The 24,877-nt window shown below is 41.4% G+C and overlaps 1 protein-coding gene across 1 annotated transcript in view; it reads left to right on the plus strand.

The window, feature by feature from the left end:
• insrb (insulin receptor b) overlaps window positions 1-24,877 on the plus strand; it is a 128,840-nt gene that overhangs the window by 64,821 nt on the left and 39,142 nt on the right. The window contains exon 3 of the mRNA XM_058073090.1: window positions 24,598-24,806. Coding sequence (XP_057929073.1) covers window positions 24,598-24,806 — 209 coding nt within the window. The remainder of the gene's footprint in view (window positions 1-24,597; window positions 24,807-24,877) is intronic.

Here is a 24,877-nt window from a genome sequence, read left to right on the forward strand (position 1 = left end):
ACATATAGACAAACAACCATTCACACTCACATTCATACCTATGGACAATTTGGAGTCACCAATTAACCTAGCATGTTTTTGGAATGTGGATGGAAACCGGAGTACCCGGAGAAAACCCACGCATGCAAGGGGAGAACATGCAAACTCCACACAGAGATAGCCGAGGGTGGAATTGAACCCTGGTCTCCTAGCTGTGAGGTCTGCGCGCTAACCACTCGACCGCCGTGCCGCCCAATGTACAGTAAACCTCGGATATATCGGACTCGGATATATCGGAAATTCGCTCACAACGGACAGATAAAAAAAGAACCGATTTTTCTGTAATGCATTTCCAAAAAAAATTCATTGCATATATTGGATTTTTTATAACGGATTTCACCTATTTCGGACAAAATCTCCAGTCCCGTTCCAATGCATTTCCATTAAATTTCCCTCGCATATATCGGATGGCCGCATCGTGGCGCTCCGATTCGCCGAATCGTGACAGGCCGCTATACGACGTCATTTGCAGCGTTGCCTGCGCGTCCAGGTACTTTGGAAACATAGTCAAGGAAGTGCTTTTTTATAACGGATAAAATCCGATTTACGCATATACCGGATATAAATCCCATATATGCGTAAAACAGACATTTTCCGGTATACGCATATAACGGATTTTGCTTATATCGGACAAAACCAGTGGGAACAATTTAATCCGATATATCGGAGGTTTACTGTAAATCAGAGACATAAATATCAAAACGTTTTTGATTATCAGTATCTCATCGTCTGAAAAAAAAGTATATTATGCGGCTCTATTCATTTTGGAAAGAACGATAGAAATGTGTCTATATTTATACTTGTTAATTTGAGTGTAAACTGCAAAAATATTGCCAGTGTGCCAAGTGAAAGCATGCGATCTCCCCACCAAAACTCTCCATCCACCAGCCCTATTCATACTCCAGATACCATTTGGAGAAACCAAGGGCTAAAATGAACTGATTTGTATGAGTGCAAAATCACAAGGCGGCCGATAACAGATCTTGTCACCCATGTAGACACTTAAGCCCCCAGATGGAATGCTGCTGTGTGCCCCCTCTGGGCGGCCATGCAGACATTGCAAGGAGACAAGTGCCCCTCTGGCCAATTCTGGCCAATTCTGAACTGATAAAGAAAAGATTTGGGGGCCCAGGTGGGTCCTATCTCAGAAGGAAGTGCAGGGGTTAACACAATCACAGGTTGTGTTGTTATTGTGTAAGAGCAAATCGATACACAACAATAATAGACTCTCCCGAGGACCGGATTGCAAAGCCGTGACACCTTCCACGCCCGTCTCTCTTTGAAAGGATGTATGGATGTGGGAGGGCACTGTCTGGCACGACGGCAACGCCATACTGCGGACAGTATGTGTAGATCGAGACAGATGCTCCCGTCTCTCTCCGCGGTGATGAATTTACCAACTGCGCTCTTTGCGGTCTGGCCTTGTGTTCGCTGGTAGCTGATTGGCTCACTCACCGTTTTCTAGTAGCGCCTTCCAGCCAAGCTACCCTAGCCTTGCTCTCGTCTTGGACTGGCAATCTGTGAAGGAATGATTGATTAAAGTTGGGCACATGATGAATAATACATCAAGTTAGAGTTGAACACAATACGTCGTTGGACCCTTCAAACGGTTGTCTTCCCATAGTAAATCATAGGACTGATGTCTTCTAGGACCCAACTGTTGCCCTTAACTGCAGCTGCTATGACGCACGGTGGAACCTTTAGGTTAGTGTCACCGCAACGTCTGACTCTAACCGAAATGGATGCAAACCGAATCCATTTTTCCCAGATGAAATCATGTAAATCCAATCCCCCCGTTACAGAAAACCAAACATGTAAACACAAAACAAGTTTTTATCCTTTTACTTGCAGTAAACAAATGAAGAGCTTGCAACCAAAAGGCGCTAAATCCATTTTGACTGATTTCGAGAAAATCAATGATTTTTAACTACGCACATATCAATCTATTTGGTCATCAAGTGTATATTGTAAATGAAAGAGCTATCAATATAGGTCATAAAAATGCATGCTATAAAAATCCTGCACACACCATGTATTTTATATATTTTTTTAATTAATTTTTTTCGGATTTAGCGCCTTTTGGCTGAAATAAATTTGAAGTCACCTTTAACTTCTTCAATGGCATTGTTGTAAAAGAATGTAAGGTGCTTTAATGTGCTATGCTAATAAAATAATTACAACACAGAAGCCATTCGCAACATACAATACAAAATAATTATTATGAATTAAATGAATAAAAATGTTATTAAAAGCAGTGCTCATATTTGACTGCACCATGAAGGTGACAGTGACAAAAATCATCTCATTCCAAACTCTTTACATTGTGTGTTTTTTAGTACAAGTAAAATAATGTTTCTCATGAAAGTTGGAGGTGTCAAGGTAGAGACAAAAAAACTTCCATGTTACAGAATACTGTAAAAACACAATTTGTGTTCTCCTGAATTGCATAACATACTGTAACTATCATACGTGTACTTAATGTACACAAACAAAACAGGATGCGCACTGATACTGGCTTTCTGTATGTGCAGTGCCAATTGTATTCTTCTCTCTGATTGGTCAGATTATCAATAGATGGGAAACTTGGGCCAATCAGAATAAAGAATAAAGAAAGGGATTTAGCTCCTTTTGGTTGAAATCTGAAATGGAAATAGCGCCTTTTGGTTGAAAGCATAAATTTTGATTTCAAGACCAAAATATGTGATTTGGATACACATGACAGAGGTCTATTAAACTCATGAAAAACATGCAACTTAGTGAAAATTGGATTTAGCGCCTTTTGGTTGCAAGCTCTTCAATTCCAGATCCATATAAATACACATAAAGGAGGAGCATTTAAAGGGCCCGTACTTGGCTTAAATATGTTATACTATATGTTGTTTGTAATTAGTTCTTCATTACATTTTTGAAAGCGAACGCCAAATTCACAATTATTACATTTTAAGCTCATGGCACCACCCGGGATCAACTAGCTTTTGCAGTTCTGTCTAATTTCCGGAAGTGATATCAGCTACACGAACAAGCATGGGGAAGGATGGGACGCCAGTTTGACAGGCAGTGACCAAACTCTTCATCAGCCCGTTGTGGTGAATTTACCATCAATTTACCAGTAGGAAGCCTCAGGGCAGACCCAACTGGTTGGGGACTGGACAAAGTTGCCAGGTAGAGGGAATTTCAGTAGTAGATAAGCAGAAGAAGATGGATGGAAATATTAATAGTGTTTCCTCACAAGATAATATCATTTTCAATCTAAGGCTATGACCAGTGGGTATGCATTGCTACCATAACTGTTGCAAAAAAAAGCCCCCCAAAAAATCCCCTAAAACATGCACAGTTAATCCTTTGATTCTCAAAGTCTTGCGAGGTAGCCTGAGGTCTCCAGGAATATGCTGACGGTTCTCGTGGCGGCGGTTCTGACGCCGAATATTCTAGTCTAATATTATTCCCCAAAACTTTTGTTGAATTCCAAATTGTGTGACCGAGGGCGTTTGACAATTAGTTTCAATCCATGGGATTTCTTTGCTTGCCTTTGCGATTTTTATCGACAGCACACTTCAGGGGAATTTGTCATTTTATTCTCCTCAAAGCAAGATTCAAACCTCCTATCCCATGTGAACGGGGACCTGTTGAAACAAGAACGGTTGGGAAGTGTTACGTAGCCTTCCTTCCGTCAGAGCCAGCCATTGCTGCTGATAGCCATCCATCACCAGTAGCTGTTTACCGTCTCCTTTTAAGCACCCCCCTTGGGCTACCCGGCTTCTCTCGTTCACACTGATTCATTTTAAACCTCATTTGGACGTTTTCCAATCTCATTACGCGGACGCACACAGACACACACGGTTGTTTACCTGTGGCCGTCCTACGGGGTGCGGCGCTTAATGACGTCTGTGATACGATACAGTCGTGGTCAAAGAAGCCGACCGCAGACAACAAGGTTTAAAGGGTCCCTGACATGATCCATCAGCTTTGCTTAAATGTCGTCTATTCGCTACAATTATGGTAAACATCAATGTTAAGTCTGTCAGTAAAAGCGTAAATGTACGCTTTGAGTTAACAAAATTGTCCGGGGGGCCAGAATATATATTTAACCCTTAGAATTTTTTTTCATTTCATATTCCAGGTATTCCTCAAAAAACATGTTTTTGATATCATGCCATTCACATTTTTAACTTACCTTTTATACATTTTAAGAAATTTTAGTTTTTGTGTTACTACCCCAACCTTCCATAAGTGGGTCAAAAATGACCCGTATGCATTTTCTATGAAATCCAATAAGAACCTTTGATTCTTATCAACTTATCAACTCCTAAATATAATACTAAATATCATACAAGTGATTATTCCTAACCAAAATGGCAAAATTGGCATAAAAACGCATTGATTCTAGTATGGGTCATTTTTGACCCACTTACGGAAGAGTGTAGGGTCCAGTCACTCATGCATCTAAGGGTTAACACACACTATATTACTCTTATAATTCTAACAGTCAGCATTGAATTATTAGTCTAATTTTATCTGTAAAAGTGTCATACGATCAGCTGTATGTTCTCATGTCACTTTTTTCAGGAGCTTTAAACATCAGATCACAGCAAATTACGAAATTGAATTTTACATTTTTTTTTCTGAATCATACATCCGACTTGACTTATGTTGCCAGCTGTTGTATGTTAAAATTTGAAATATTTAGAAGCAGTTGATGTTTGTGAAATAATCACTAATAAATACAATAAATCACTATATTGACAGTTACTATGGTACCCATTATGCCATGGTATGGTCATATCACCTCATACTTCGGTACGTGACAAACAAAAAAACAAAAACCTTAAACCATATTAGGAAAACAGGAAGTGATCAAATTATTATGTAATTGTAGGGTCACATCACCTCGTACTTCGGTACGAGGTACATTATTAAAAAAAAACAACAAAAAAACCTTAAACAGTATTATGGAAAGCAGGAAGTAAACAAATGTAACAGTCTTGAACCAGTCATAATGTGCTAAAATATATCACTATATTGACATTAATATGGTACCCATTATGGAATTGTATGGTCATATCACCTCGTACTTTGGTACGGGATTAAAAAAAAAATAATAATAATAAAAACCTTAAACCATATTAGGAAAGCAGGAAGTGAACAAATGTAACAGTTACTGATTGTAAAAGTACCAGATGGAGGGGTAGGATTTAATAAGCTTTGCTTCTTCCTACTCCTTTTGGACATGTGGAACTGTGAATTGATTATGTGATGCACTCAATTGTAATCTGATGCATGTTCAAATGAAATTAAACCATTACCATTACCATATTGCAGGCTAACCTGAAAATGTACAAACACATGCAAAATATTGATGTACATTTTCAATGTTAACCCAAAAACATGCTAACCAGGGCGTATGCTAACCGAGGTTCCACTTGTTGTTAGATATATCGATATTTTTGTCACACTTAAAACCGCACTTTCTCTCATTCACCATTACCATTACCATGGAAAGCAACTGGCAGGCCGGATTCAAACGCTTAGTGGGCCGCATGTGGCCCCCGGGCCGTAGTTTGCCCACCCTTGGGCTATACAGTAGATGGACCCAATGAATATGAAGCACCCACAGCTTGTGATTAGGTATGCAAACTATCAGAAAAGAGGCAAAAATAGCCGCCACTGTTATCCAAAGTCAAATGTGATATATGTGAACATCTTGTTTTTTGGTAAAGGTAATAGGTCTGCTTTCATGGATGACATGACATGAAAGGAAATAAAAGCCACATTTGAGAGGCTGGAATCAGGAGATACAATGAATGGATTACCACAATAGTTTGACTACAAATATCATACAGTAAAGTCTCATGATATCGATATCGGTTATATCGATAGTACTGCTTATTATGATACTATTTTCATTTCCCGGCAAATTTCTAGTCTTTTATGATATAATTAGTTCCGGTTACTACAATGCCCTTTTCCTCTCCCGCCAGCCAATTTGGTCTGCTTACTATATCGATACAAAAGTAGCTTAAAGCTGAATCGATATTTGCTTAAGGATTTCAATACCACCATTAACGAAATCTGTAAACGGCGTATTGTTTGATTTTCGGCTAACACCGTTTCGGCTTTTCCACCGACGGACGGTAATTAGAGGATTACAGGTAATTAATATGAGGTAAGTATTAAACAATCTTTTGAAGTAAAGGAGTAAATATTTGTATAATTTAGAGGGAAGATTCAGTGAATAGACTTAGTGTTTTCAGATGTGTTCAATATTCTTGGCACTAGCTTTACTGATAAATTATGAAAGTAAACTTACGGTATTGCTTGATCAAAGAAGCAATCTCTTGTTGTTTGAAATAAATCAATACACGTGTATCTTAAAGATGAATATGATAAGTAAATCTACAATACTAGTAAACATCAAAAGGGATGAAAGCAGGTATAAATTGGAGTTGTGAAGCTCGTGAAGCGTTTTAGAGATAAGATCCGCACGAACAATTGAATTATTCCATACATGTATTTAATTGTGTTGTATTCAGATAACTTTTTATCGCTTGCAATAATCACTGTTTTTCATATGTACATGCTGGCGTTCGTGGTTTCTCTCGTGTGTATAGAACAATGTCGAGTGCATTATTGAATATTTACTCAGTCACTATTGCAAGAGTGCGTTATGAAAATAATAAATGTTGAAAAAAAATGTGACCCATCTTTAATGTGACTTTAACCGAATTGTGTTATGTATATGAATGCAATCATTTTTTGCAACAATGTTTATGGTTTTGTCTGCTGAAGCGTGAGGATTTTGCATTGGTTGAGTTTTAGAAAAGAAATTGTCATTAAAAACGTGTAAAGACGTTTTTATTTAATGCATAAGTTTATTTTTCACTTCACTACAGTACAAAAGCATGCTAGATACGCAATCCATGAACTCAAGGAGAAAATGACATGCCATATCAACGATCCCCCATTTATCGCCCACTTTTAATGCAGTTCGGCACAGGATCGGATATATCGATAGTCCGGTTATATCGATATTTTTTCCGACTCCCGAGAATATCGATATAACGAGACTTTACTGCATATGTTTCCTACAAATGTCACATACTGCAAGATATTCAAGCCAAGTTAATGACTCCTGTTTATAAAGCCCCATTTCCACCGGGTGGTCCAGTTCACTTGGGTACACATTTTGCTGTGTTTGTGTCGTAACCGGCCCATTTTCAGTACATCTTTGTCGGGGCAACAGTTGGCTCGGTCCACTTCAGTACACTTGTGATGAAGGGAGTCATCAAGCCACCGTCGAGCAGCTAAGAACAATCAGGGGGTCAGCATGGAAGTATTTTGTTTGCCATGTTTATCCACGGCTGCTGTGTTTCAATGAGGAGCTTATTTTTTTGTCATCCCACCCACACTGCCTGCCGGAGGGCCTCTGCTGACGGCACCTGGGCCCCTCAGGCTAAGCAGGCACCGCCCCAGTCTCCTGACACCCTCTTCCCCTTTCCTAATGCATGTGGTGTTCCTTCGGTCTTTTGTCCCTGTACCCCTCTGTTATGTATTATGTATGTGCATACACGCATGCACGCCAGTACAAACGGCCTCTCCTTTTGTGGACGGACCCCTCTCTTCCAGCAGTTGCCCCGCTGCGTAAATCCCCCAGCCGGGGTTTGTTTTTCAATCAGGCCCCTGCGGGGACACCATGTGCTTGGGCTTGGCATGGAGGCTGATTGAGGACCCGGGCTCGCTGCTCTCCACCGCCTGCAAAGTCCACATTATGTCCAAGTGTAATTTCCCCTCCATGAATTTACGCTAAAAATCTGCCCAATATTTCAAGGAGCTCATTTTGGGTACGTGAAGGGAACAACATGCAAAACATAATGGCACCTAGCTTTAGTGTTTTTCCGGGTACTCCGGTTTCCTCCCACATTCCAAAAACATGCTAGGTTAATTGGCCACTCCAAATTGTCCATAGGTATGAATGTGAGTGTGAATGGTTGTTTGTCTATATGTGCCCTGTGATTGGCTGGCCACCAGTCCAGGGTGTACCCTGCCTCTCGCCCCAAGACAGCTGCAATAGGCCAGTGAGGATAAGCGGCATAGAAAATGAATGGATGGAAGTTCCTTTATTGATGTAAGTGTAGCATGATGCCAGTGACTACAGTACTTACACGGGTGTACTTTGCTGTGGCTGAATAATACCTACAGTAAACCTCGGATATATCGGACTCGGATATATCGGAAATTCGCTCACAACGGACAGATAAAAAAGAACCGATTTTTCTGTAATGCATTTCCAATAAAAATTAATTGCATATATCTGATTTTTTATAACGGATTTCACCTATTTCGGACAAAATCTCCAGTCCCGTTCCAATGCATTTCCATGAAATTTCCCTCGCATATATCGGATGGCCGCATAGTGGCGCTCCGATTCGCCGGATCGTGACAGGCTGCTATACGACGTCATTTGCAGCGTTTGCAGCGTTGCCTGCGCGTCCAGGTACATTGGAAACATAGTCAAGGAAGTGCCTTTTTATAACGGATAAAATCCGATTTACGCATATACCGGATATAAATCCGATATATGCGTAAAACGGACATTTTCCGCTATACGCATATAACGGATTTCGCTTATATCGGACAAAACCAGTGGGAACAATTGAATCCGATATATCCGAGGTTTACTGTATATATTTTATATATTTTTCTCTACAGTTGTTAATTTGTGACTTATTCTTCAACAAATGTCACAACTACAATTCCATCCATTTATGGCAACTTTCACTTTCTCCTGCAGTTTTATGACAACAAACAACCAGAAATAACAATATGTAGCATGTTCATTGTAATGATATCATATGCCCTAATGCAGCAAGTACATAGTTGAAGTTGAATGGGATCAATATTTTATGCGTGCGTGTCCTACCAATAAAGAATGATGACATAGTAGCCACGTTTACATGAAGAGTTTTTCTCTTTCCGAATGACCTTTCCGAAAACAATGGTATACAAGGAAAGGAATATTCCAATCTCTTGTCTACATGTGCCGCAATAATCAAACAGAATAGTCAATGGGGCATGCCCAGTAAAACGTAAACATCAACATCACGTGATACCGACTTTTTCTTTCACTTGTTGGAATAACCCATATTGGCAGTTTTTCCTTCGTCCAGTCTTTAGTTTGGATCAAACACAGTACTGAAACGTCTCTTCTTAAAATCACCAATGATCTTCTTGTCTCCTCCGACTCCAGCCATCTTACCATCCCCATCCTCCTAGACCTCGCCGCAGCCTTTGACACCATTAGCCACTCTATCCTCCTGTCCCGCCTCAAAACCAGCCTCAACATCACTGATTCTGCTCTGTCCTGGCTCCAATCATACCTCACCAATCGTCAACAGTTCGTGCACATAAATAGCTGCTCCTCCTCCATAGCCCCTTTACCTCAAGGCGTTCCCCAAGGTTCGGTGCTTGGTCCTCTTCTCTTCATCCTCTACATCCTTCCACTTGGCAATATCATCCGTCGACATCAGCCTCAGTTTCCACAGCTACGCCGATGATATTCAACTATACATTTCCACCACCTCCATCAACTCCAATATCTACTCCACCCTCACCAACTGCTTAACTGATATCAAAACTTGGATGGAACTAAATTTTCTTAAACTTAACAGTGACAAAACAGATATACAGTACACCTCGGATATATCGGACTCGGATATATTGGAAATTCGCTCACAACGGACAGATAAAAAAGAACCGATTTTTCTGTAATGCATTTCCAATGAAAATTCATTGCATATATCGGATTTTTTATAACGGATTTCGCCTATTTCGGACAAAATCTCCAGTCCCGTTCCAATGCATTTCCATGAAATTTCCCTGGCATATATCGGATGGCCGCATCGTTATGCTAATCTTGTTGATGTCACTGGCTATTGTCTTTCTCCTGGCTCCAGATTTAGGACAAATATAAAAGTGAGTGACGTCAATAATACTAGCACAGCAGTGAATGAGATCTTAACCTCACTATTGGAAATAACGTAGGCCTGACGGGCGTAACAGGGCCTAATTAACAATTTGTTATGCTATAGTCCAATAAAGTTAAATTCTCATTACCTTACGTCTCTTTTCATTGCCCAGTCCAGGTACATTGGAAACATAGTCAAGGAAGTGCCTTTTTATAACGGATAAAATCCCATTTACGCATATACCGGATATAAATCCGATATATGCATAAAACGGACATTTTCCGGTATACGCATATAACGGATTTCGCATATATCGGACAAAACCAGTGGGAACAATTGAATCCGATATATCCAAGGTTTACTGTATCATCATTGGTCCCAAAAACATCACAACACCCACCCATAACTTCTATCTTCAATTTGACAGCGCCACCCTCACTCCATCCCCGCTCATCCGCAACCTTGATATCCTCCTGGACCCCACCCTTTCATTTGAACCCCACATCAACACAACAGTTAACCCGGACTGCATTCTTCCATCTTAAGAACATAGCTTGACTCCGTCCATCACTTCCATTCTCTGCCGCTGAATCCCTGATCCATGCATTCATCACCTCCAGAATGGACTACTGCAACAGTATTCTCTACCGTACACCTTCCAAAACCCTCAACAAACTACAATATATTCAGAACCTCCTCACCTCCACCCGCTCCCGTCAACACATTACCCCTGTCCTCCAAAACCTCCACTGGCTTAAAGTGTGAATAAAGTATAGAAGGGTTTAGATTCTGTTCCACAGATGGCGCTAATGCACACTGCAAGCTGCTTGCCAACCGCCAATAAACAACAGAAGAAGAAAAACACCACGAAGAAGAACGCACCCTGACAACTTTCCATTTGAGCGGGTACAAGATACCTCAATCGGATTGGGGAAAGGAATATTCCACCCCTGGGAATCCCAATATATATTCATTCGGATTGGCACTTTTCTTTGGGAATGAGGTGTATACAAAGGTTCAATTCTTTCCGTTTCAGCAAATAAACCGAATGCAATTGGAATATTTGGGTCCATGTATACGTGGCTAGTGTTGAACCTCAAATAACAAACCCCATTGTTCTCTGCTTACGTGGGAAGCTAACAAGCTAAGCTGTGAGTTGTGTTTGACGTCATGTCATGAACTCACCAGGAGTTATACCCTGACCAAGAGTAGGGTGTCCAAAGTTGTCGTCAGAACATTTCTTCACGGATCTGAAATTGGTAGGCCGTTATCGAGCTGGAAAACTCAATTAGGAATTCCTGTACCGTTCCGCCCTAGAAATAACTTCTACTGTTAACAAAGAGAAGGCTTGTCTGCAGCGTTCTAAAGCGACTATCTGAGCAATGTGAAGTATTCCTCAGGCATGTCCACTATTTCATCTTGTTTTGAAGGCACCGCAGGACAATAACAAGCCTCCTAGGGGGGCGTGGCTTCAGAGCGACTGAGCAAGTGGTCTGTTCTTTTCAATCATCGCTGTCACGGCTTGTAACCTCTGGACGTCCTTCGTGGATCATATCAACCCCCCCCAATCTCTCCTAATATTCCTGTGCGAATCACCTCTGGCCTCCATTCCTATGCCATCACTGACCTTCTGTCTTTCATGGAGTCATCATTGTGCTCTCAAGGTGCTGAGATCTGTCCCATGTTCTGTGTGTGTATGTGTGGATACTGCATTGCTGTATATGCCCAGCAATGATCAGCCTTCAGGGGAAATCAAACATCTCCCGTCTACTCCCTTAATATATTGTGCTCGCAGCAAATCTCCTTACTCTGACAGTTATTGGACTGAAGAATTTAATTGGGGGAGGGTTTTTAGAGTGGCACACGCTGCATCAGCATTAGCATTAGCAACAAAAGCTGGTTTGAGGGCTCGGCTGCTGACCCTCTCGTACAGGGGCGTCAAACTGGTTGTGACAGCAGGTCACATCACAGCTGTTTGCCGTCGGCGGGACGCCGCTTTGGCTGCTGTTTGCGCACAACTGGACTCTCTTCCAAGCATTCTCTCAAGGACAGCTCAACTGGGGGGGGGGGGGGGTCGCAATATCCAAGCGTTAGCAACGGTCCTTCGTTTATGGCGGCTAATTGCTTCCAGACCCAACTGCAAGAAGAAGCAGGCTTTGCTACACGTCTTACACATCTTTTGTGTTCTTTTACGTTGTATGTGATGTATGACAATTTGCCCAGTTCAAGCCCGTGCCCACTCGTATGGAGGACCAAAACTGCCAAAATAATAAATAAATATATAAAATATAAAAGCAAAAATAAATACAAAAATAAAAAACAAGATTCAAAAATTAAAAATAAATACAAAAATAAATATATAAATAGAATTACATATCAATAAATAAATAAAAGCACTCTGCTCTCATATGTATTTATTTCATGCTGCAGACAATGTCAGCTTGAGGGGGCGGTCCTAAGTGTGCCTTGGGTTGAACTGTTCGCCTATTGGTTGATCGACATGTGAGTGCGAAAATCGACTAGGTATGCCTGCAAACAGCCACAGCAAGAGGAAGTCACCACACCACTCTCAATGGCGGTAAATATGGCTGCAATCTCCAGCTCGGACACCGACTTCCTGGTGGACCCCGCCATTATTGTCCCGGTAAATGTATACTTTTCTCCCTGTATACTTCCTCTTGCTGTGGCCGTGGCAGGCATACCTAGTCGATTTTCGCACTCACATGTCGATCAAAAAATAGGCGAACAGTTCAACCCAAGACACACTTAGGACCGCCCCCTCATTTGAATAGTTTTTCCTTCTGCATTTCAAGCTGACATTGTCTGCTGCATGAAATAAATACATAGTGCTTTTATTTATTTATTGATATGTAATTCTATTTATATATTTATTTTGGCTTTTATTTATTTATTTATGTATATATTTTTTATTTTTGTTTTTATTTCCATTTATATTAATTTTTTTGTATTTAATTTTTTGATTTTTTTTTTCATTTTTGTTTTGATTTCCACTGTTATTTATTTATTTATTATTTTGGCAGTTTTGGTCCTCCATACACTCGATGGGCAAGTGCAGTATCAGAGCGTATATGGCAGTTGTGCATAAAGTACACAATAGCGCTTCAAGCTCCAGGCTGTAGGGTTTGCTAAAAATACTTTATTCCAGCATCAAGACTATTATTGTTTTGGCGAAAAATACTATAAGATGGGAACTGTAATCTGTCTCACTCAGCTAATTCTGATTGGATAATTAGTCCCTTAATTAGTGTCCCTTTGCCCGTGCATTGATGTTTTGGCTTGTATCTGACACGTATCCGCTCAACAACCAGCACCCGCTGCAGATTATTCTTCACAAAAGTCACGCTTGCAAGTGATGTCATGGGCCTGTTCTTCTTTAAAGTACCAGCACACGGTGTGCCTTCCAGTCCCTACCCCAAGTCCCGACCCCCAGTCCCCTTCAATAACGCCGAGGGATGCCTGATCAAAAGTAGAGCAAACAGAAGCAAACGACTTTCCAGATCACCCAATTTTCCCACTGACTTGTTTAAGCGTGAATCCAAGTTGTATCGGAGCTGTTTTTCTTATGACTAACACTCTCCGCAATCAGCCCCCGGCTAACTGCACCGGGAGACCCCGGGGGCTGTCTGCTTGGCTGTTTGTCTTGGCCGGCGGAGCTGCGGGTGGAAAGATGGCTCTCAGCGAGGTCAAAGCCGGAGTTCAACAAGCAGTTTCAGGTTTGGAGGGAGGATTACGGTGGTTGGAGGCACTTTCAAAGCTTTCATGTTGTGGTAGCGTTGCTTGTGGAGCGCCTTAAGCCTCGGCGGACGGTGTCCTGTTGGGGTCGGAGGTCAATGAGTCACAAGGGCGGGTCGTTTGCCCGAGAACATAAGAACGATGCTACAGCTTCAGATGCCTGCTACACGTGACCTCCAGCATGTATCCCGTGTTTCCATGTCGCCATGGCGAACGTCCCTCCTAAATGTTTAGGAATCGTTTTTTTCTTTTGAGGGAATCTCGCTCGCTCTTTTTGGAATGACCCGATGTTCTCTCAATATCTTAGATTTCCCTCACCTGCACTAGTCTGCGTGCATCAGTGCGCGTGCACAGGAGTTTATATTTCTGTCTGTAAATCTGCTCGCCGCTGTGCTGTGAATATAAAACAGGGCAGCGAGGATCTGCACTGCAGCTCCCACCACTCCACCGTATCGCTGTACTATTCACTTTCACACAAACTTTTCAAGTAAAAAGAGAAAAAGCCGCACGGCTTAGAGTGAAGGTGCGTTTGTTTTGGGGGAGGGGTTAATTCTGTCACCACAAGAAATAGAACATTTCACGGATAAAGTTGAGGTTAATACAAGAATAAGTACATATTTTATGATCATGTTATATTTTGCTTATTATTATTTTTTAAAAAGATAATACAGTAAACCTCGTATATATCGGATTCAATTGTTCCCACTGGTTTTGTCCGATATAAGCGAAATCCGTTATATGCGTATACCGGAAAATGTCCGTTTTACGCATATATCGGATTTATGTCCGATATATGCGTAAATCGGATTTTATCTGTTATAAAAAGGCACTTCCTTGACTATGTTTCCAATGTACCTGGACGCGCAGGCAACGCTGCAAACGCTGCAAATGACGTTGTATAGCGGCCTGTCACGATTCGGCGAATCGGAGCGCCACGATGCGGGCATCCGATATATGCGAGGGAAATTTAATGGAAATGCATTGGAACGGGACTGGAGATTTTGTCCAAAATAGGCGAAATCCGTTATAAAAAATCCGATATATGCAATGAATTTTTATTGGAAATGCATTACAGAAAAATTGGTTCTTTTTTATCTGTCCGTTGTGAGCGAATTTCCGATATATCCGAGTCCGATATATCCGAGGTTTACTGCAGTTGGTTTGATACTTGGATTTATTGTCTGTCTATGTTATTACAGTAAACCTCGGATATATCGGATTCAATTGTTCGCACTGGTTTTGTCCGATATAAGTGAAATCCGTTGTATGCGTATACCGGAAAATGTCAGTTTTACGCATATATCAGATTTATATCCGGTATATGCGTAAATGGGATTTTATCCGTTATAAAAAGGCACTTCCTTGACTATGTTTCCAATGTACCTGGACTGGGCAATGAAAAGAGATGTAAGGTAATGAGAATTTAACTTTATTGGACTCTGAGCATAACAAATTGTTAATTAAGCTAGGCCCTGTTACGCCCGTCAGGCCTACGTTATTTCCAATAGTGAGGTTAAGATCTCATTCACTGCTGTGCTAGTATTATTGACGTCACTCACTTTTATATTTGTCCTAAATCTGGAGCCAGGAGAAAGACAATAGCCAGTGACATCAACAAGATTAGCATAACAATGCGGCCATCCGATATATGCCAGGGAAATTTAATGGAAATTCATTGGAACGGGACTGGAGATTTTGTCAGAAATAGGCGAAATCGAAACGTTATTGTACAATTTGTATTTTTTTAAAAATCACCTGAAAATATGACATCAAGAGTGGCTTGCTAGTTTGTGTTCCAAGGACTTGCACCTACTGTACTGTGGTGCGTGCGTGTGTACATATGTGTGTGTATGAGAATCATGAGAAAGAAAATGGTGATGCAGATGTCCCGCTCAGTGGATGGATGTTCTCCCGCTGCCAGTCACCCAACTGTCATGTCAGCAAAAGCTGCTGTCTGTCTTCCACGTACCATCCTACCACTGGATGTGTTGTCCCTGTCTTTCCTACGGCGTATCGCGGGTTACGTTTGTGCCCAATGCAGCACTGCAGTTTTCTAAAGCCGGATGAGGACGTATGGTCGGTAACGCCAAATGTGTGAGAAGAATAATGGAGTGGCGAGGCGGGCCATCGGTACTACGCATCGATTTTTACCTCCACCCTTAGCGTCTTTAATGACATCTAGTGACTGTGGATTTCCGGAAGACCAGTTTTGACACGGGGCGGGGATGTGGGCAGAGGAGGGTCAAGAGGAGACGAGGGAGGATGGAGGCCAGAGGACGGGTTTAAAGGAATCGGGCGAGCTGTGAGGATCAGACACAAATGAAGACTGGAGGGGCGTCTTAAGAAAAGGCCCGTTGAGAGCACACAACTAATTACTGCAGACAGTCAATGTCTGGACTCGTCTCCATGGTAACAAGAAGGGCCGACCGGGAGCGTGCTGGAAGACACAGGAAAGGAAATCGATGAGCAGACAGCCAAAGCCCAGCAAAAAAGCAGAGCTCCAGACCTAGCTTTGGTAGTGCAACTCTATCACGTACCGCGATCAAGGGGTGACCTTGCATCATTTACAATCATGTACCGGCCGCAAGGCATGCTGGGTAACATGCTGGTGGGGAAGGAAAGTTGGACTAGTTGGCAATATAGTGTGTACTTTGTATTGCTTGGCCTACAAACACAACACAAAAAGCAAAACATAAGAACGTTTCGGTCAATGTTGACAACAAACACTACATTTGGCAATAAAGATTAAATGCCTTTTTGATTTAAAAATGTCTTTTTTAACTATAAATAAATAAATAAAATATATATTTAATTAAGTTTGACAATGTAAATTTTTGACAATGCTATAAAACAAAATTAATACTACAAAATTATCATAAAAATATAGTTAAAAGTAAAATATATATACAGATATTTATAATAAAAAAATAAAATAAGTACGTTTTTCACATACGTACATTATTTCCCGGCTGTTACGGGGCAAATCAAATCCGGCCCCTGGCCTTGAGTTTGACACCTGTGGCTTGGAATAAGGTCATGGGATTTCTGTATTCACAGAATGGTGGATGGAATCACGGAATTGGCCAAGAAAAACGGGATTTACTGTTTAACGCGGAATCTCGTGGAAATGGAGTAGAGGGAACCTTGGTGTGGGGGAGTATTTCCCTGGCGGACGGTTCAGTCGAGGCGGATACAAACACTAAAAGAGACTGAAGTGGCAATAAATACCGTATTTTCCGGACTATAAGTCACACTTTCTTTTCATAGGTTGGCTGTTCCTGTGACTTATACTCCAGAGCGACTAATAAATGAAAAATGTGTTTATGTTACAAAAACACTGGACACCTTTTCTGTTCATGTTTATTTTTTGTGTAGCTGAATAAGCATTGTGTTAGCATATCTTACACCTATTCAGCCTGTTCTCTATTATTTTATTATTGTTAGAACTTGCCTTCCAAGAGGACGTAATGTCTGTTTTGGTCAAGTAGTTTGGAAAATAAATTACCTGCAAAAAATGTGACTTATACTCCAGTGCGACTTATTTGTTTTTTTTCTACCAAATTATGCATTTTTGGCCTTGTGCGACTTATACTCCAGGGCGACTTATAGTCCAGAAAATACGGTATCTTTTCAAATAGGGAGTTACTTTATTTCGCCAAAATATGTAACCAACTATTGATGGATGTTTTGCAGGAAAATCATTTATTTAAAATATATTTGCACAATTTTCATATTTGGAATGTGCCGCGTTAAAATTAGCCTTCTGCATGCTACACTCCTCCGTGCTCCTCCACACTTCCTGCTGGCTGTGGTGGTGTTCATACACAGGAAACATGCTAGCCGGCCTCTTAGCAAATGTCCTTTTGTCACCTTGTGGCCGTTTTTACGGCTTGTGTCAAAGGTAAATGTCATATTGTATATAAATACGTCTTGGGTTGAAAAAGACGTACAGTAAACCTCGGATATATCGGAAATTCGCTCACAACGGACAGATAAAAAAGACACAATTTTTCTGTAATGCTTTTCCAATAAAAATTCATTGCATATATCGGATTTTTTATAATGGATTTTGCCTATTTCGGACAAAATCTCCAGTCCCGTTCCAATGCATTTCCATTAAATTTCCCTCGCATATATCGGATGGCCGCATCATGGCGCTCCGATTCGCCGATTCGTGACAGGCCGCTACGACGTCATTTGCAGCGTTGCCTGCGCGTCCAGGTACATTGGAAACATAGTCAAGGAAGTGCCTTTTTATAACGGATAAAATCCGATTTACGCATATACCGGATATAAATCCCATATATGCGCAAAAAGGACATTTTCCGCTATACGCATATAACGGATTTCGCTGATATCGGACAAAACCAGTGGGAACAATTGAATCCGATATATCCGAGGTTTACTGTATTTATATTCCAGGCCTCCACGCATGTTTCCAGGTGGAACTTTTGACACATGCTCTATTGGAAGCTCTCAGGTTGCCGTGTTTGGAAAGTGGCTTGCATAATAGCTGTGTGTCAATAACGGCGAGAGGGAGTGGCAGCCGCACAGCGAGGCGAAATAAGAAAGAAAGGCTGCCGAGTCCTGACGACGGTCTTCTCTTTGAATTGATGGTTTTGGGCTGGAGACAACACGCTAAAGATGACAGAGAGATAGCGGCCCGACTCACTGACATCTGACTGACTGACACGTGTTTGGGAGTTGCACATCGAGCAGGCATGGGGTGGGGCTGCGGCGCTTATGAAGAATGCAAACGGGAGTGAATGGATTGTGGGCTAAAAAGTGGGAGTCCATGTTGTTTACACCTCTTACGTCTCTCCAGACCAGGCCCGATGTCTTACATCAGATCTCACACAACATTTATAGCAAAGCTTTTGAAGCTTAGGACTCCCACCGTGGCCAAATATAGTAAATGTGAATCCAGCAGCTTTGCGCATGTGTGTGCGTGTGTGTGTGTGTGTGTGAGAGAGAGAGCGGATGGCCTTGTGCGCTTGTGTTTTCCAGCGTAAATGGCTCTGGGGCGAAAACGTGTTTGTTATTGTTCCCAGCACTTGGCCTGCAGACAACACTGCCAATTAAAGGGGAGGTTTTATGTGTTAAGAGCAGGAAGTGTTGCCGTGTGTGGCTGCACGCCATTGGCTGCCGGCCCTTTCCCAGGTTCCTTCGCTGTCGACCCAGCAGCCGGGATTCTTTACTGCCGCGAGCCCGTCGCAAGGTAAACACCGCCAACCTTTGATCGGGCTTGGCGTTTTAAAAGCGGCCGGGCACATGACGACACGACACGGAGATTTCCAGGCGCGTGCATGTTTACCTTTAATAAGAGATGATAGGACGGCGCCCCTCCCGCCCTGCTTCCTCCTCCGTGTTGCAAAGCGCCTTCCTCCATCCCCCATCCCAGGCGGCATCAAAACAAAACAAGGCGTATGAATGAAAGTGGGAGGGGCCGGCTGGCCTAGAAATGCGGGCAGATAGAGAGATAGTGGTGCAGGGTGAGGCTGTGGCGGCGATGAATGAAGCAGCGTGTTTGGCGTAGCGGCGATCTGGTGTTGGGGAGGGATGCTGCAGTGGCGTGGAGCTTTGCTGACACCTCCTCTCTGCTGGAAGAGGGCAGGGAAAATGTTTTTTTTTTTTTTTATGATGAACCTTAAAAGATTCCTCGACTAGCGCCTGCGGTTGAAAGTCCTATGCAGCAGTAGCCAGGTCTTTGCAAGCTTTGACTCCTCCGCCGCCCCCCCTCCCCGTCTGCTCCAGCAAGGCCAGGGTTAACCCCGGGGGTCTCTCCTGCCTGACATGGAAGAAGCCATTGAATAGCTGCCTCCCCCATCCAGCAAACACATTGGCTGAGGCCGAGGGTGGATCTCGGGCTGGAGCAACAATCTGGCATGGAGTCCCGGCCGGAGCCGGATCGCCCAGCGCTCTCTCGCTCGCTCTGTGTTCTCAGCATGTACACATACCACAGACAGTCGAGAGGGGGGGGGCTGTGAATTTTTCTCTGTGGAGTGTGTTTGCCGCGGTGCATTCACTGGCTCGGGAAAGCTGTAGCATGGTAGAGCCTCCTATACCTTTCTTCCTCCCAAACCTATAAAGCCCCCCCCCCCGTCTCCCCTCCTGCCATGACCCCATCTGTCCTCTGCTTTTGCACAGGCAACTCCACAGGCAGCCCTCCTGGGTGGGAGCAAGAGGGGAGTGGGTGGGAGGGTCCTGGTTGTACCTTTGGCATTTATGAGTAATCGTGTGAGCCGCCATGGCTTGGCATCCCGCAGAGGCGGGCATCCATGGGCCCCATCCCATCGTGCTGTACAGTAGAGCCCCACCTTTCACCAGGAATGGACCCCCTTTTAACATGCAGAGGGGTGTCCCCGGTGCCACAGGCCATGTGTGCCTCTTGGCCGTTTTTTTTTTTTTTTTTAATCCGTGGCACATAGGAAAAGTACACAAAACAAAACCAGCATAAGAATATTTTATTATTATTATAGTTTATTGGATGAAATATTAAGAGAATAAAGTCATAGTAATAGGAGAAAACAAGATATATGATATGATATGATATGATATGATATGATATGATATGGGGGGAAACATAATTTTGAATTGGAAAAATCTATTAAATTATAAATCAATTTTTAAATTAAAGTTGAAAAGAGAAAAAAAAATAAAGTTGCAATTTTAAGCAAATTAGGTTGGGAAACTGTTATAATATTCCAATAATATACGTATTATGAGAATAAAGCCACAACATTATGGATATGTAAATGTTGAAACAACAAAGACAGAATATTATGAGAATAAAGTCACAACAATATGAGAAAAAGAACACAGAAATGTTGATTGTATTTACAAAATAAAACAAAATAACAAGACTATTTTGAAAAGTTAAGTTTATTACAACAATACAACATACAACAAATACAACAAAAGTCCAAAATTATGAGGCGTTCAAAGTGCGAAGTGAGACCATTTGCAGCCTGATGTACATTCTAAAAATTTATTTATGAAGAAAACCAACAAACAAAATAAACAAGTGCTAAAATTGAATTTTTGTATAATTGAACACACATTGTTAGCTAGCTCATGTTAACTCATATTCTGCCATTAGAATGCAGTGAAAAGGGAAATAAATAAGGTTAAAAGCAGGACAGATTTCTCTTGAATAAAGATATTGATTTGGATTATTGTACTTTCCTATCTAAAAATTATAGGTAGATAGATAAAAAGTATTCTAAAAAATGTATTTATGTATTGGTAACTAAATTCAGGTGTGTGTAAAAAAACCTTTCACACAAATGGAGGCTAAACAAAGGTAAAACATCCAAACGCTTATTTTTTGAATATCTATTTGTTGCACGGGTCTGTGTTTGAACCTCCATTTGGGAATCTGTTTGTGTGGGGGTGGGGAGGATGGGGGGTGGATCTCATGGGAATCGGAATGGAAAGCATGAATCCCTAATCAGAGCATAACGTCTTAATAGTGAATTATCATAGACTGTTAAATGTTTACTTTAAAGCTCCTGCAGGAACAGGAAGTGGACGATATTTGTACCTGTGATATCTAATATGTGTCCAGTGTTTTGTTCGTCGCCATTAAAATGTAGCTTCAATATACCCCACCCCATCATAAAGATGATTTATTATGGGTCCTTGTTTTGTTTGTGGCAGTTTGTGCATGTGGTGGAAAGGTCAGTGGCTAGTTTGAGATGTAACGAGTCTCTACTGGGCCACAGATGAGGCAATAACGGCCCGTTTATTAGATCGTTACAGGGCACCGCTTGAACCTGGCGGCTAATCCGATCACATTGACACCGAGCCTTGTTTCCCAATAGGTCAAATGAAAGCTGACATTAGCCAATGACATATCATGTTCAGCCCATTGGCCATTCCACTCGTCTCCATGGAGCTGCAGATGGCGGCTGTGAGCAATCAGCGCTCTCTCTGTTGCATGTTTGCATGCAAATTGCAGCTGGAGCTTGTCTAATAGTGTGCACTTTCACGTTCGTTAGCCTTGGGCTCTAATAGTTCCGATTTGTGCCAATTCTGTTAAAGTTTCGCCCAACTACTTTGTGTCTTTGACGACAGACAGTGAGGGGACAGAACGTAAGTTTTAGACCAAACCTTTCCATATCACGAGAGCCACAGTACAGTAAACCTCGGATATATCGGATTCAATTGTTCCCACTGGTTTTGTCCGATATAAGCGAAATCCGTTATATGCGTATACCGGAAAATGTCCGTTTTACGCATATATCGGATTTTATCCGTTATAAAAAGGCACTTCCTTGACTATGTTTCCAATGTACCTGGACGCGCAGCCAACGCTGCAAACGCTGCAAATGACGTCGTATAGTGGCCTGTCACGATTCGGCGAATCGGAGCGCCACGATGCGGCCATCCGATATATGTGAGGGAAATTTAATGGAAATGCATTGGAACGGGACTGGAGATTTTGTCCGAAATAGGCCAAATCCGTTATAAAAAATCCGATATATGCAATGAATTTTTATTGGAAATGCATTACAGAAAAATTGGTTCTTTTTTATCTGTCCGTTGTGAGCGAATTTCCGATATATCCGAGTCCGATATATCCGAGGTTTACTGTACAAGACCAAAGGATGCAACCCTGCCACTTTTTCCAAAAAATGCAAATGGTCCCCGGATGTTCCGTTGGATGTGTGTTGCTTTGACCGTAGAGTGTACGACAGTATCCATACATGGGGAGTTTTTCTCTTTCAGAATGGAATCTTTCCGAATGACTTTTCCGAAAACATGGTATACATGGAAAGAAATATTCCAATCTCATCTACATGCACTGCTATAATCAAACAGAATAGTCAATGGGGCATGCCCAGTAAAACGTAAACATCGACATCACGTGATACCGTCTTCCCCGAGTTTTTCTTTCACTTGTTGGAATAACTCCGTATTGCCAGTTTTTCCTTGGTACAGTCTTGAAATTTAGTTTGAATCCAAAACAAACTTTGCTTAGTCCAGTGCCGATTGCTTGCCTCCATTTTTAAAAGCGAAGAACGTCTGGATCTGCGTGTTACGTCATATCTGAGCATGCGCTGAAAGAACGCAACCGGGATCAATTTAAACAGGAAAAGATCAAATTCAATCTTGCTAATATTTTATAATTAAACTCAGGACATGTTTTATATAGATATATATTTTCTTTTTTTAATAAAACTGGACTTGTGAATGTATAGAAGGGTTTAGATCAGGGGTGGGCAAACTACGGCCCGGGGGCCACATCCGGCCCGCCAAGTGTTTGAATACGGCCCGCCCGTTCTTTCCAAAGTATTTCATTTAAAGTCAACATACAAGCTGGCATCATGGCTTGAGACGACATTTTCATGGTTTGGCGGTTTTATCAATTTCGTTATTTGATGCGGTCTGTTGTTTACAAAGTGAAAAAAGGGACACTAGCACATAATAATAATAATAATAATATTAAATAATAAATTTATTCTTATTATTGTACATTTATAACGCACTTTAAATCAAATAAATGATCTTAAAGTGCACATATAGCAGATTGCATAACACTTTTACAGATACAATAAATTTGTTATTTGATGTGGTCTGTTGTTTACAAAGTGCTCCTGAAAAAAGGGACACAGGCACATAATAATAATAATAATAATAACAAATAATAATAATATAAAATAATAATAACAAATAATATAAAGTAATACTAAATTTATTCTTTTTATTATAAATTTATAATGCACTTTACATCATAACAATAATAATAAAATAATTATATAAAATAATAATAACAAATAATATCAAATAATAATAAATTTATTCTTATTATTATAAATTTATAACGTACTTTACATCAAATAAATTATCTTAAAGTGCACACATAGCAGATTACATAACACTTTTACAGATACAATAATTTTGTTATTTGATGCGGTCTGTTATTTACAAAGTGCTCCTGAAAAAAGGGACACAGGCATATAATAATAATAATACAAATAATAATAATACAAATAATAATAATAAAAATAATAATAAATTTATTATTATAAATTTATAACTTACTTTACATCAAATAAATGATCTCAAAGTGCCCATATAGCAGATTGCATAACACTTTTACAGATACAATAATTCCAGCTGGACTGTTACGTGTAAAATATCGAGTCTGCCCCCCGTCAATTTTGTTAAATCAATGCGGCCCGTCAGTCAAAAAGTTTGCCCACCCCTGGTTTAGATTCTGTACCACAGATGGCGGTAATGCACACGAAAGCTGCTTGCCAACCGCCAATAAACCACAGAAGAAGAAAAACACCACGAAGAAGAACGCACCCTGACAACTTTCCGTTTGAGGTTTTAACCTCAATCGGATTGGTTAAAGGAATATTCCATCCCTGTGAATCCGATGATATGTTCATTCGGATTGGCACTTTTCTTTGGGAATGAGGTGTATACAAAGGTTCAATTCTTTCCGTTTCAGCATATAAACCGAATGCAATTGGAATATTTGGGTCCATGTATATGTGGCTAATGTAATAGATGTGGCAACCTATATAATGTAGTAACATGAAGGAGACAGAAGGACACAAATGTTAGCACAACTAGCATAGCTATGTTAGCATCATGCCAGGTTAGCTTATTTGGTGAGGAAAAACAATGTGGACAAACTTCCAGCTCTTACATTTGTAGCTGACTGATGGAAGATTATTTTAAGATGTGTAGCGAAGCCTGTTTTTTTGTTTGTTGGTTTTACAAAGCCATCAAGTGATGGGCAGTATCATGTTTACAGAGGGACAGCATTCAAATGTCTACGTTCATGTGTTTATTAACCACCATCTTCCCCTCCCCCGTCTCTGTGCAGTGTGCCTGGACCGCTGTAAGCATGGCGCTTGCAACCTCCAGGGCCAGTGCTGCCATGACCAGTGCCTGGGCGGCTGCTCTGAGCCGGGCAACGCCAGCAGCTGCGTGGCCTGCAGGAACCTCCAGCACGCCAACACCTGCGTGGAGAAGTGTCCCGCCGGATACTACGTCTTCAGGGGCTGGCGCTGCGTCAGCTTCTCCTTCTGCCAGGTCGGTTGTTGCCATGAATTCACCCAAAGATGGCGTGAGAGATGTTTGGTTTGACAACGTCTGCTCTTTCT

The sequence above is a fragment of the Doryrhamphus excisus genome, chromosome 5 (assembly GCF_030265055.1).
Source record: "Doryrhamphus excisus isolate RoL2022-K1 chromosome 5, RoL_Dexc_1.0, whole genome shotgun sequence".
NCBI lineage: Eukaryota > Metazoa > Chordata > Actinopteri > Syngnathiformes > Syngnathidae > Doryrhamphus > Doryrhamphus excisus.